Source organism: Elephantulus edwardii, unplaced genomic scaffold (assembly GCF_000299155.1).
Source record: "Elephantulus edwardii isolate Elephantulus edwardi_28Jun2011 unplaced genomic scaffold, EleEdw1.0 scaffold00179, whole genome shotgun sequence".
In the NCBI taxonomy this organism is placed as follows: Eukaryota; Metazoa; Chordata; class Mammalia; order Macroscelidea; family Macroscelididae; genus Elephantulus; species Elephantulus edwardii.
Window position 1 is genome coordinate 3,789,024 of NW_006399929.1, and position 14,691 is coordinate 3,803,714.

Here is a 14,691-nt window from a genome sequence, read left to right on the forward strand (position 1 = left end):
TGCCAATTGGCCAAGTGGTGAGGATATTTGTTTTCTTGGTGTTGAGCTTCAATCCGTATTGAAGACTACAATCCTTGACCTTATGCAGTAAATGTCTCAGGTCCTCCTCAGGTTCAATAAGCAAGATTGTGCTATCTGCATAATGCAGACTGTTGATGAGGTGTCCTCCAGTCCTGATGTCACATTCCTCCTCATAGAGTCCAGCCCCCTGGATGATCTGTTCTGCATATAGATTGAAAAGGCATTGAGATAGGATGCATTCCTGGTATACATCCTTGCAATTTTGAACTATGTAGTGTTTTCTTGCTCTAGTGACTGCCTCCTGGTCCAAGAATAGGTTTCTCATAGGCACAATCAAGTGTTCTGGGATCCTCATTCTTCTCAAGATTAGCCACAATTGTGATTCACACAGTCAAATGCTTTTCCATAGTCAATGAAGCAAAGACAAACATTCCCCTGGTACTCTCTGCTTTCAGCTAAGGTCCATTTAACATTGGTTAAAATGTCCCTAGTATCACAGCCTCTTCTAAACCCAGCCTGCACATCTTGGCAGTTCTATTGATAAACTGTTCCAGTCATTTTTTTTTATAATACTCAGCATAACAAATTATAGATAACACAGAAGAGAACAGAAATCCCAGAACACGTAACTGTTTTTATAGAAAACCTATGCAAAGACCAAGGCAACCCTCATTGCCTAGTGGTAAGTAGCTGTGCTGTAAAATCAAAGACACACTGTTCAACTATGCCAGCTGCTCCACAGGAAAGGACAGGCAATATCCTCCCATGTCTTTTACTGTCCCTGAAAATCTGTTAGAAAGCAAGCTATGAGTTGGTTCTGACTTGCTAGAAAACAATACAGATAAATAAAGTCTTAAAATTTTATTTCTATGGAGCTTAAATAACTCTTGCATGTTGAAGAAATACATCCTCAAACTTTACAAATCATACACACAGACACACACATTATTTTTCTATAACTTTTGTGAAGATGTTTGTGACATCATCTTGTGTATTGTAATTAAACCATCTAATTATAAGACTGAACATATTTACATCAATTACGTAATTAGTTATAATTAGGCTAATTAGACTAATTATACAATTATAGAATAATCAACATGAAATTACTTTTAACAAATCATGGAAATTTACATGCAAAAAATTCACAGCTTTACAGAATATTAAATTTGTAAGACCAACAAAATAAAACTAAAGTAATATGCTGAAGTATTTATAATTCATAAAATCCTAATCGGCACATAATTCATATCTGTTTACATACATGAATGCCGACTATTTGGTAATATACACATGAATACACACAAGAGTGCCTAGAAAAGAACTCCTCTGTCAAAACAAATTCTACCTTAATGATAAGGATAGAATAAAACGTTCAGACAATGGCAGACTTCTTTGCTGATGTGGCATAACTCAAAGTGAGACAAAACAGCCACAAATATCCATGAATAATTGAAATCTAAAATGCACAAAGATGAATTTAGGAAAATTGGATGTTCCCAATAAGGAAACAGAATGCAGAAAGATCTATGGCCTATGTCCTAATGGGCTGAAATTGATGGATATTGACCACTATGAACGGCACAAACACATGCACTAATATCTGAAGATGAAAAACTGGAGAGGATGCCATCACATCCATCATAAAAAAACCCAAAACATATATACAAAAATGATAAGATCTTTCCTGAAGTAAAATTCTGTCGACCTGGAAATAATGTTCAAATTCATGCTTCAACTACTAAAGCCAAAGGTGAAGAAATTATAAATCTTTGGAAATTCCTGCCATTCAAAAATGATGAAATATTCAATCAGATGCAATGATAACTACTGATAATTGGTTGGGGCAATACATTAACAGGAAACTGCCAGAAATTTAAGATGTATTCAGAAAGGAAGAGAAATGAGGTGTATCATTGCTGGTGTTAGATGAACACTGGTTGAAAGTAAAGAACACATAAAATACATAGAGAATATTTGTACTTTATTGCCTTTTATAGGCATTTGATTTTGTGGATCTTAAATTCTTGATGACATTGGGAAGAAAGGGAAATGAAAACACTTAGCAAATGCTAAGGTGGAATTTGTAGGGGAACTAAGACATAGTCATTTAACCAGAATAAGGATAAAAGGCTTCGTTTAAAAATCAGAAAAGATGCCCATCAATGTTCGATCCTTTCTCCAAACCTCAGTGTCTAGAAGGAAATCTATGAAGATAATGTACTAGGACTATTTAACAATTCCAAATAATCATACATATATATTTGTCATGATACAAAAAGAAACATTCAATAGAAGTAAAAGAAGAAATTGAAAAATCTATAGCCATAGTCATAGATTTTAATTCCCCTCAGTAAGTTTCTAGGGAGCTCTGGTGGTCAGTGGCAAGAAGTTGTGCTGCAATCACAAAGGCAAGTGGTTCGAGATCACCATCTGCTCTCAGAGAGGATGGGAAATCTCGTCCTGTGCAATTAACTACTTCTGACAACCCACTGGAGAATTAAATACGGGTTGATTCCAACTCTACAGTATGCAACAACAGCAACTTTTTTCCCTTTTTAACAATTTTTCCGGGGAGCTCTGGTGGCCTAGTGGCAAGAAACTGCACTGCAATCCCAGAGGAACACGGTTCGAATCCACCAGACGCTCTGCCGGAGAAGGAGGCGCAATATCCTCCTGTACCAGTCAGATCAGATTTGACGGTACACGTACACACACACACACAAAAAAAATTTAAAAAAAATTTTCTAATGGTTTATTTACAAAATTAGAATACAAATTCAAACAAATTTATTCCATTTCTCTCACCCCTCCACCCATCAGATTGTACAACCCGATGATTTATCCCCCCTTCCCCTGCACATCGACATCCCTCTGCTTCCAGCCTCTCCTATTCCTCTTGCATCCATACATTCATTTTACAATAATATTTATCCTTGTGGGACGGAATTAGTTCACTCATCATAATGCTCTCCAGTCCCTCCCAAGTTAGGTAATAATTTACAAAATCAATGCTCCTGCATGTTGCATAGTATTCCAGGTTGTTCTTGTCGTTATGTGCCAACGAGTTGCTTGAGACTCATAGTGACCCTATGTACAACATCCCTAAACTCTGCTCTGTCCTGTGCCAATTGCACTGTCTCCAATACACCCATCCCGATTATCCCAGTCACTGAATCAATCCACCTCATAGAGAGCCTTCCCCTTCTGCGCAGTCCCTCCAACCTCCCAAGCATGATGTCCCTCTCCAAGGACTGGTTCCACCTTACAACATGTCCAAAGTATGTCAGACAAAGCCCCAGAATCCTTGCCTCCAAGGAGCAGCCTGGTTTTACCCTCTGAAGGATGAACCTGTTTCTTTTTTTCTTAGCAGTCCACGGTACCCTCAATAATCTTCCCCAGCACCACAGCTCAAAGGCATCAATTCTCCTTCTCACCAGTCATTGTCCAACTCTTGGATGCATAACAAGTGACTGCAAAGACTATGGCCTGTATCAGTCACACCTTAGTCTCCAGAGAGACACCATTGCTCTTCAGTACATTGGAGAGGTCCCTAACAGCAGACTTTCCTATCACAATATATATGTCTTTTAATTTCCTGGCTATTGGTGCCAAGAATGTTGACTGTGGAGCCTAGCAAACTAAAGCTGTGAACAATCTCAATCTCTTCACCATCCATCCTGATGCTGCCAATTGATGCAGTGGTGAGAATCTTTGTCTTTTTGATATTGAACCTCAATCCATATTGGAGGCTGCAGTCCTTGACCCTGTGCAGCAAGCGATTCAAGGTCTCCTCAGTTTCAGCAAGCAGGGTTGTGTCATCTGCATAACACAGATTGTTGATGGGAGCTTCCACCAATCCTGATGTTACCCTTCTCCTCACAGGGCCCAGACTCCTATATGATCTGTTCTGCATACAGGTTGAAAGATATGGGGACAGAACATATGCCTGGCATAGACCCTTCCCAATTTTGAACCATGCAGTGTTTCCTTGCTCTGTTCTGATGACTGCCTCTTGGTCCAAGTATAGTTTCACATTAGCATGATCAAGTGTTCTGGGATTTCCTTTCTTCTCAGGGTCAGCCACAGTTTGTTATGATCCACACAGTCAAACGCCTTTGCATAGACAATGAAACACATATAGACATTCTTCTGGTATTCCCTGCTTTAGCTAAGATCCATCTAACATTAGCTACAATATCCCTAGTTGCATGACCCCTTCTAAACTCAGTCTGGAGTTCTGGCAGTTGTCTGCTGATGTACTGTTCCAGTTGTTTTTGGATAATCTTCAATAGAATTGTGCTTGCATGTGAAAAATCAATGATATTGTTCTATAGTTTCCACACTCTGCTGGATTACCCTTCTTTGGGATGGGAACACATGTAGATCTCTTCCAGTCATTTGGTCAATTGGTTGTTCTCCATATTTCTTGGCACAACTTGGTGCGCATGTCTAGGATAGCATCTGTTAGCTGAAGTATATCAATTGATATACTATCTATGCCTTGGGCCTTATTTTTTGCTATTTCCTTTACAGCAGCCTGAACTTCTTCCTTTATCACCATAGGCTTCTGCTCATATGTTGTTTCATTAAATTCTTCTGTGTCTGCCAATTCCTTTTGATACAATGACTCAGTATATTCTTTCCATCTTGTTTTAATACTTCCTGGATCATTTAATATTCTGCCTAAAGCATCCTTGATTATACAACTCAAGGTTTAAATTTGTTCTTCAGTTCCTTGAGCTTAAGAAATGCTTAGTGACTTCGCCCTTTTGATTTTCTGACTCCAGCTCCTTGCACTTTTCATTGTAATATTTTAATTTGTCATCCTGCACTGCTTTTAAAAATCTTCTGTTAAGCTCTATAGTATCTTGAATTCTTCCTTCTACATTGCCTTCTCTGTGCTCCAGTGCAATATTCACAGTTTCTTCTGAAATCCATTTTGGTCTTTGTAATGACCATTTGCACTCTTACTGGATAATATTCTTGGTATGTTCCCACAACTCATCTGATCTTTGATCATTAATGTTCAAGGCTTCAAACCTGTTCTTGAGATGGTTCTGAAATTCAGGTGGGATAGACTCAAAGTCATATTTTGGCTCCTGTGGATTTGGTTTAATTTTCCTCAGTTTCACCTTGAACTTGCATATGAGTAGTTGGTGGTCTGTCCCACAATCAGCTCCTGACCTAGTTTTCACAGCTGATATTGAGCTTCTCCAGCGGTTCTTTCCACAGATGTAATAGATCTGATTCCTATGCATACCATCAGGTGAAATCCATGTGTATAACCTGTGCTTATGTCTATTAAAAACATATTTGCCATGAATAAGTCATTGATTGTGCAAAATTCAATCATTCTACCCCAGCTTCTTTTCTGTCACTGATTCCATGATTTCCAACTACTGAATCTTCTAACAACAATAATTTCTAGAACAACAAATAAGCTATAAATATGAAAATTAGCAGAACAACATAGTTAACAAATTTGATCTCAGTAGCATATATGGACCAAGCTACTTAATAAAGCACATTCTTTCTGATTCACAGAAATCATTTATGAAGATATATCACAACACTTTGATTAATGCAGATGTCAATTAATCTTTAACAAATTGAAATTATGCTTTCTACCACAAAGGTTCTGTTTTTAAGAAGTAGAGAAGTGGAATTACATTGAGTTATTTAGAGTTAACAGAAATTTTAATTATTTTAATTATTGCATAGCTCATAATTAAAATATGTCCATAGATATCACTGGCCTAATATTTTTAGTACATATTTACTGAGAAACTTCCATGTGTTAGGAATTGTTCTATGTACTGAAGAGATAATGTTTCTACGTTCACTGAGTTTGTACTTCAATGTATATTCAGTGAATATACAAATAAAATAATCTGACTGCATTAGTACACGAGAGGGAAAAATAAACAAAACAGGGCATTTGGGAACTATGTAACAATGGGAAGGAAAGAAGTTATTATAAATAGACTTTCAGGAATGGTCTTTTAGAGATGATAAGTGTCTTCAACATTATGAAGATATTTGACATAGTATCTAAAGAGCATTTGACATGAAGAAATCAACAAAATACAGACTATAGACACATGCAAGCTTGGGCTATCTAGGAATGATGTGACAGGAAACTTTGAAGAATAAAACATCTGTTAAGAGAGCAAGGAAAGCCTAATCATATAGTCATTTTAGACAGTTCTTTATATCATCTGTTCCAATGCAGTGGTCATTATCCTGTTCTCCCAACCCTCCCCCCCCCATGTCAGACCTGCTTTATCACAGTGGAATTATGCAGTATTTGTCCTTTTGTGACTGAGATAATTAATTCAGCCAAGAATAAGGGATCTATCATTGCAAAGAGAACTGGGAGAGGGTAGGTAGGTAATTGTACAGCTATGAATGAATATTTTTTTTTTTAAAGTGAACTGGAGGGAAAGGGAGTGTGAGGGTAAATGTGCAACAATGAATGAATGAAAATCTAACATCTCTGTAAGTGTTCATTAAAATCACAATCAAAATGAAATTTTATTTAAAAAAGCAAGGTGAGGCAAGGGTAACCATTTTTTGCTAGTTACAGTACATTATTTAGATATTTTCCAAATAATGAAAAGAAACTTCAGGTATTTAAGCAAGAGTATGACTTGAGCACATCTGAAATTATGATAAAGCTGTATGTTTAGTGTTTTCTGTAGTTAAATAAACTAGTAAGAGTCTATTGACAACAACAAGAGTCTATTGACATATTTCATGGAGCGATAATGGAAACTTGTCAGGTACAGCTGGATGTGTGTATCAGGTCCAGGTGCATCACATAAAAATGTGTATTATTCAGACAAAAGAATGATGAAAAATTTAACATTCTCTACAAGAACTATGTCTATCATGTTCTGCTGTTTGAATGCTCTTGTGAGTTTGGTCTGTATAATACATTTAATTTTATCAAATAAAGTACATATAGGATATAAAGATCATATGATTATTTCTTGATTTTTAGGACAAAATAAATGCATAACCTGGCCCAAAGAATACATAAAAAATTTAATAAAAAATAATCAGGAGTCAAGATAAGGAAACATTAATAGGAGGTAAAGCAAGAAATTTTTAGCAATTATTTACTATAAAGGTTAACTCAGAATACAGAATTGCAAAAAATAATGCGTTTATTAAAATATTTTAAGACAACAAATATATTAGTTGAGAATTTATTATTAACTCACAGCTGTCAAGTCAGAACCCATTCATATAACAGATTTTCACAGAGTTGCTTGTGAATTCCAACCAGGGGGCACCATATTCAGGCAACATTATGGACTATACCACCATAGTAGTGAGCTTATTTAAGTTATACAGAAGAGGAAAAGGTTATATTCTTACACAAGAAATATCTGCAATGAAATGCTCAAATTCAAATGGTGGATTTGGGAGATGAAAATGAAGAAAAGGAAAAGTTACTTTTAAAATTTTATTTTTAAATTTAAAATATTATAAAAGTTAATTTTAAAAGGTTGGATCGATTACTACTAGTTTTGAAACCTATAAAAATGTGGGGTTTTTTAGAATTGCTAAAATATAAATACAGACCAAATCAAAAGAAAATATGAAGAGTTTGATTATGCTTGCTTGCTCAGTAACTTTATATTGAAAATGTCAAATTATTTTGATAGTATAAAAACATTTCTCCAGATTTGTACATTTCCAGGTGGACACACCCAACTGTCATTAATAAATGTACACATAAAAATAAGTGTTTAAAATATTTGCATCTTCAGATGTTGTTTGACAAGATTCTAAAGGAAAATGTGTTTTTTTAAATTTTAACAATACTCATCTTTAAAAAAATTCTAAATGCTAACAGTACCTGATTAACACTGACAACGTATTTTTGTTTTTAAAATTTTTACTTTGATTTTAGTAAAAACAGAGGAATGAATTTCAGCAATGCAGAACTACTATCTGTCTTTCAATATATTCTTTCTAATGTGGATGGCTGGCTGTGGATGGGCAGGAACTGTATGAATGGGATGTTTTGCTCTATCCACCAGGTGACTGGCTATTCAGCATTCCACAAGGGCAATTTGACAGTTTCAATTATTTACAAGAGAACTGGCTAGTCTCAGCAATAAATTGAACAGCTCTAGATGCAGAGCAAAGAATCCTCCCCTATCAGAGAAGAGAAAAGAAGCCTTCCCACCCCTGGCACCGAGGAGGCACTTCTAGATGGCAGCAGTAGCCATGGCTGAACTGGAGAACTGATATGAGATGGGACTTTGGGAAGAGGAGTAAACCAATACTGGCAGGAGGGAGAATTTTGTTGGGCAGTTGAGCAAGAGCCAGTATTTGAAGGACTTGGGAAACCTTATGAGTCTAAGGTATCTGCATGCACATTTCTGGAGCTGTCTTGAATGTATTCTGAAACTAATCTGGATTATAATCTTTTAACTCCTTCACTATTTTTATGTGTAGTATGTGAGCTATTTCATTGGATTTTGAACCCAGTAAAGCAGGAAGATTGGTGGTCTGATTAGTAGAAAGGATGAGGAACACGTCTAATCTCATGGGGATTGTTTTTTTTTAACAGTTGGTGTTGTGGAAGGGAATGGTACATCCTCTCCCATACTATGAAGCTGGTAAAGGTCAGATATGTTGTCCCCACATGGCCCTTGCTCTTTTTAAAAGATCATAGAGGGAAACTGTGATTCAACCTCTTGGCACAGATTCATGAAAGATGCCATTAATGGTATGAGCCAAGGAAAGGTCAGATCAAAATAGAGATTACAATGAGTGTAATGTAGATACATTATGCCAAAGCTACACAGTTCAAATTCACTAGCTTCTCCATAGAAGGATGAGCAATTTCTTCTCAGGTGATTTACTGCCTTTGAAAACTCAGTGGAGGTTCAGCTATGAGTCAGTTCCTATTCCATGGCACAAAATAACAATAGTGATTTTTAGAATTTCCCATTTTGTGAAATTTCAACTATTGTATAAGCTTTTACTAGCCATGCAAACAAATATATATTAAGGGTACAGATATTTTTTAAAAATTATTATATTCTTCTACCCTTAGTATCTGAACACTGCCAATATGCTAATCTAAAATGGTTAAGGTTGTAGATATTTTAAATAATTTTTGGTACATATAAGTAAATATACATAATGGGAAATACTAGATTTCCTATTTATAAGCATTTGTAATTTTATTTATGATAGAATTGAAGTGTTTGACATGTACTAATCTTAACATTTTAAAGTATAATATTTATATTTAAATTTTACTCATATATTTCTCTAAGTGTGAGCATAATAATATTGTATACAATATGGGAAAGAAATGAACACAGAAAAAACCAAACCAAATATATATACAGCCATTAAGTCAATTCAACTCATAGCAACCTTCCATCTGGTTTCTGAGGCTATCTACATTCACAAGAAAAGACTATCTTTATCCCACGGATAACCTGGTATTCAAATGGTTGAGCATTAACAGTACAACATGTTACATATTACACCAGCAGCACTCTCCCTCTTTATAGACTTTTCAAGACCATACCTCTATATGTATGTATGTATGAATGATGTATGTTTTACTCTTTATTGGCAGTTAATTTTGAATGTTCTTATAAACACACTTTTTGATTTTAAGATGTTTTTATAGTAGTAATAAGGTTTGTGCTATTTTAAAAATCATCAATAAAACCCAATAACAACACTCAGATATTACTAAATATATCATTCTCCCATAACAGTTATTAAATCTCTACTCCTGAGATTTATAGAAGACTAAATTTATATTCACAAAACATTAATTCAATCTCATTCTTCTTTTTATTAAAAATATTTTAACTGAATATATACGTCAATTTTTACATAATTAAGACTAATTCTAAACTAGTTTAAGCCAAAATTAAACAAAGGAAATTAAAGATCGATTCTTCCCTTAAAACAAAAGCTAAATTAGTTTTAAATACATTGAATTAGTTATTTGAAATAATCTACCATTAGAAATGAGGAAATAAAAACATCTCCATTTAAGAACTATTTCCCACAAAGAGTAAATGAATTGAAAAAATATATCATTATCTATTTATGAGTAATTATGGGTAATAAATAGTTTAGCATACACTACATTTAAGATTTTTTTCCAGAGCTAACATTTTAATTGTCAACTTAATTAATAAAAAACCACAAACTCTCCTTCACTATTTGAGTCCTCTGGTTTTTTAGTTGAGCACTTATTTTTTTCAAACGTAAATGTCAAGAAACAACCAGTTACATAGTGAAAGACATTATATGCTTGTTAAAATGGACATCAGTCAAAAGAGGAAGAACTTCAATGAGATGGATTGACAGAATAGGTACAGCAATGGGTATAAGCCCAGCAGAGACTGTGAAGATAGTTCAGAACCAGACCAGACAGTGTTTCACTCTGTTGTATATAAGGTCACTATGAATGGGAGCCAACCTGGGGACACCTAACAACAATCTCTTCTCAACTATTTCTAATACTGCTTAGGGGTCTGCAAAAGAGAAGACCCTCATCCAGACAGACTGAAACAATGACTGCAGCAATAGCTCAAGTGTGTAAGAAATTATGAAGATGACACAGAAGACATGTCAGATCTGTTAATAGAATCGCTATAATTTTTACTCAATTCATTCCACCTAACAGCTGAAACAAATAATACAGCATATTGCCAGAATCAGCCAAGTACCATAGTGGAGTGGAAGTATTATACCTTATTTCCTACCTGTGTAAAGAAGGGTTCATAAATCTCAACTCCTTTATCAGATCCTTGAAGTAAGACCTCTTGGCCACGTCTCCAACTATACCGCACAGGTGGATTAGAATTTGCAACACAGCGAAGGAACACTGTTCTCTCGTAGTAAAACTGTTCTTTAGCTTCTCCTATACTCTGATGAACAGTTACTACTGGATCATCCAGATCTAGGAAAAGAAAAACAAGTAACAATATTTATTACATGGCCTTTAAAGTAGGGAACATAAAAAACTTTAAAGTTTCACATTTTTGATGATTTTCTTACCAGATAGTAAAGTCACATTTTCCCACTGTACTTAGTGAACTCATTTTTTGAGAAATTTATAATAAGGAGGTATACAAAAGTAATGTTCATTTCTCAACATTTCTATGTGTTGAAGTAGTACAGATGATCTTATATACTTAAAACAGTTACATAAAAGAAACCCTGAGCGCTCTCAGAACGGAAAAATCTTAAAATCAAGAGCTTAACTAAAGGACTACAGTAACCAACCAGAACAGGAAAAGTAATTATCAGCATTAATAACCTAATTGTCACTTTCCCTGAAGGATTTTCTTTTCCAAATAATTTCTAAATTATTTGTTAAAAATTATTAGAGAACTAGATATATGCCATCATGATATTCCTAGTAACCAGGTCTACTCTTGTATTGTGTTAAAAATTATGACAGAAGAAAGACCAATGTCTTTGAGCTGTGTTACTGGAGAAGACTATTGCACATGCCACAGACTGCCAAAAGAACAAACAGGTTTGGATTGGAGAGGGCGAAACCAAGCTTCTTTTTGGAGGCAAGGTTTTTTAAAGTCTCTCTCACGTACTTTGGGCATATTGCCAAGAATGACTAGCCCTTGGAGAAGGGCATCATTCCTGGAAGGGAGGAGAGACAGTGCTGGAGAGTATGACCCTGGACGAGATGGACTGACATAGTAACTGGGGTAACAAGGATAAGTGTGTTAGAGACAGTGAGACTCTTCCGGATATGGCAAGATTCAGAGCTATTGGACTTAGAGTCAAGTCACTATGAATTGCAGGCAACTCAATGGCACATGACAACAACAAGATTTTATATCCAGTATCACATTGTTAATTTTCAGTATGTGAACCTCAAACCAAACTCAACCAATTGCTGTTGAGTTGATTTTGACTCAGTGACTTTCTGTCAGGCTTCCGAGACTATAAATCTGTACAAGGAATGACTACCCATCTTGGAGTAGCCATCATGGAGCAACTGGTGAATCTGAACAGCCAACTTTTTGGTCAGCAGCACACCAAGCTGCATGTTATTCTATCAGAGGTCTGGAAAGTATTAAAAAAAATTACAATTTCTATTCAAGCAAGATTTTGAAGAGGATATGGAATATGACTGATATCATTACTAATATCAGGTGGATCTTAGCTGAAAGTAGAGAGTATTGCAAAGATGTTTATCTGTGTTTTATTGACTGTGTAAAGGCATTCACCTGTGTGAGTCATTAGATGTTTATGTTTAGCAAATAATCTGAGAAACTATATTACAAGACGAAGGTGACATTATCATTGGAAAAAAAATCAAATTTGAGATCACCCAATTAAAACCTGACCATATGCAGGTAACATAACCTTGCTTTCTGAAAATACAGTGGATTGAAAACACTGTATATAAACATAATAGTCTTACTTCTAGACAAATAAGCAATACTATGAGAAATATAGAAAAGAGTAAAGCTAAAAGGATTCCATTCTACTTAGACTCACAGTCAAATCAACAACCATGAGAGTAATGTTCAGTGAGGGAAATGGGAGGGTACAACAAGCTTAGATAGGACATTATGGATAATAGCAGGATACAATTGTAATTAATACCATAAAATGAAATATATATAAGTGACTGAGAGAAAAATTAATAAAAATTATTTAAAAAGTGACAAGAAAGAAATCAAATAACATCACATTAGGCAAATATGCTGGGGAAAAAATACCATACAAACTTCACATTTTTCAGGAACAAAGATAAATATTGAAGTCAAAAGTGCACCTGATCCAAGACCTGATATTTCCAACCCATTAGTATGCACTGAAAATTTGAGAAATGAATAAGGAAGAGAGAAGAATGTATGCCTCTAAATTATGGTGCTCATGAAGAATATTGTATATACAATGGACTAACCAACAATATGTCTTATCAATGTTGATAAAAGTAACAGGCTTGATAAAATGAATGATTAGCTAAAAAGAAGGCAGCCCTAAGTGAGGAACGCCACAACAGTAAGCTCAAACACAGCAACGATTGTGAACACTGCAGAACCATGCAGTGTTTCCTTCTGTTGTTAATAAGGTCGATATTACTCACAATCAACTCAACAGTAGTTGTGTTGTGTTCTGTATAGTTGGAACCAACTTATAACGTTCCTCAGGCAAGTTTCCAGAAGCATATACTCGAACAGGAGGAGATTGTCCATCCTTACATGTAGCAACTGGTGGCCTCCAACCACATGCCTTTGCTATTGCAGTGCAGTTTCTCGCAACTAGGATACTAGTTTCATTAAATTCTTCTGTGTCTGCCGATTCCTTTCGATCCAGTGACTCAGTATATTCTTTGCATCTTCTTTTAATACTTCCTGGATCATTTAATATTCTGCCTAAAGCATCTTTGATTATAGCAACTCAAGGTTCGAATTTGTTCTTCAGTTCCCTGACTTTAAGAAATGCTGAGCAAGTTCAATTTTTTTTATTTTCTGACTCCAGCACCTTGCACATTTCATTGTAATATTTTACTTTGTCATCCCGTGTTGCCTTTTGAAATCTTCTGTTAAGCTTTTTTAGTATCTTCCTTCTCCTTTGACTTCTCTGTGCTCCAGTGCAATATTCAGAGTTCTTCTGACATTCATTTTGATCTTTTCTTCCTCCTCTGTCTTTGTAATGACCATTTGCACTCTTACTGGATGATACTCTTGATATCCTCTGACAATTCATCTGGCCTTTGCTCATTAGTGTTCAAGGCCTCAAACCTGTTCCTGAGATGGTTCTGAAATTCAGGTGGGATAGACTCAAGGTCATCTTTTGGTTCCCATCGATTTACTTTTCCTTAGCTTCAGCTTGAACTTGCATATGAGTAATTGGTGGTCTGTTCCACAATCAGGTCCTGGCCTTTGTTTCACAGCTGATATTAAGCTTCTCCAGCGGCTTTTTCCAAGGTGTAATCAATCTGATTCCCATGCATACCATCAGGTGAAATCTATGTATATAACGTGTGTTTATGTTCCTTATAAAACATATTTGCAATGAATAAATCACTGACTGTGCAAAATTCAATCATTGTATCTCCAGCTCCATTTCTGTCACCAAGTCCATGTTTTCCAACTACTGATTATTCTTTTCTGTTCCCAACATTTGCATTCCAGTCACCCACTATTATTAATGCATCCTGATTGCATGTTCAATCGATCTCCAACTGTAAAAGTTGGTAGAAATCTTCTATTTTATCTTCTTTGGCTCTGGTTGTTGGTGCATATATCTGAACGATAGTGGTAGTCATAGGACTTACTTGTACACGTATGGACATTATTCTATCACTCACAATGTTGTATTTCAAGATGGATCTAGAAATGACTTTTTTACCTATGAAAGCAAACCCATTTTTCCTCACCATTTCATCTCTGGAGTAATATATCATATCATCATCCAACTCAAAATGCCCCATGCCAGTCCATCTAATCTTACCAATATCTAGTATGTCAATAATTATGCGTTCCATTTCTTCCTTAACAATATCTAATTTTCCACATTCATGGTTCTCACATGCCATGTCCCAATCACCAGTGTCTGCTTATAACTGTTCCTCTTCCTTTGTATTTCCATACCTGAAAGCTCAACCTCAGTTGCCCTTTCTGTTATCTA

At 35.4% G+C, this 14,691-nt stretch overlaps 1 protein-coding gene across 1 annotated transcript in view; it reads right to left on the reverse strand.

The window, feature by feature from the left end:
* The window catches only part of MDGA2 (MAM domain containing glycosylphosphatidylinositol anchor 2), a gene marked incomplete at its 5' end in the record, with an annotated part of 686,261 nt that overhangs the window by 445,825 nt on the left and 225,745 nt on the right, over positions 1-14,691 (reverse strand). Inside the window, one exon of the mRNA XM_006896016.1 lies at positions 10,785-10,981. Coding sequence (XP_006896078.1) covers positions 10,785-10,981 — 197 coding nt within the window. The remainder of the gene's footprint in view (positions 1-10,784; positions 10,982-14,691) is intronic.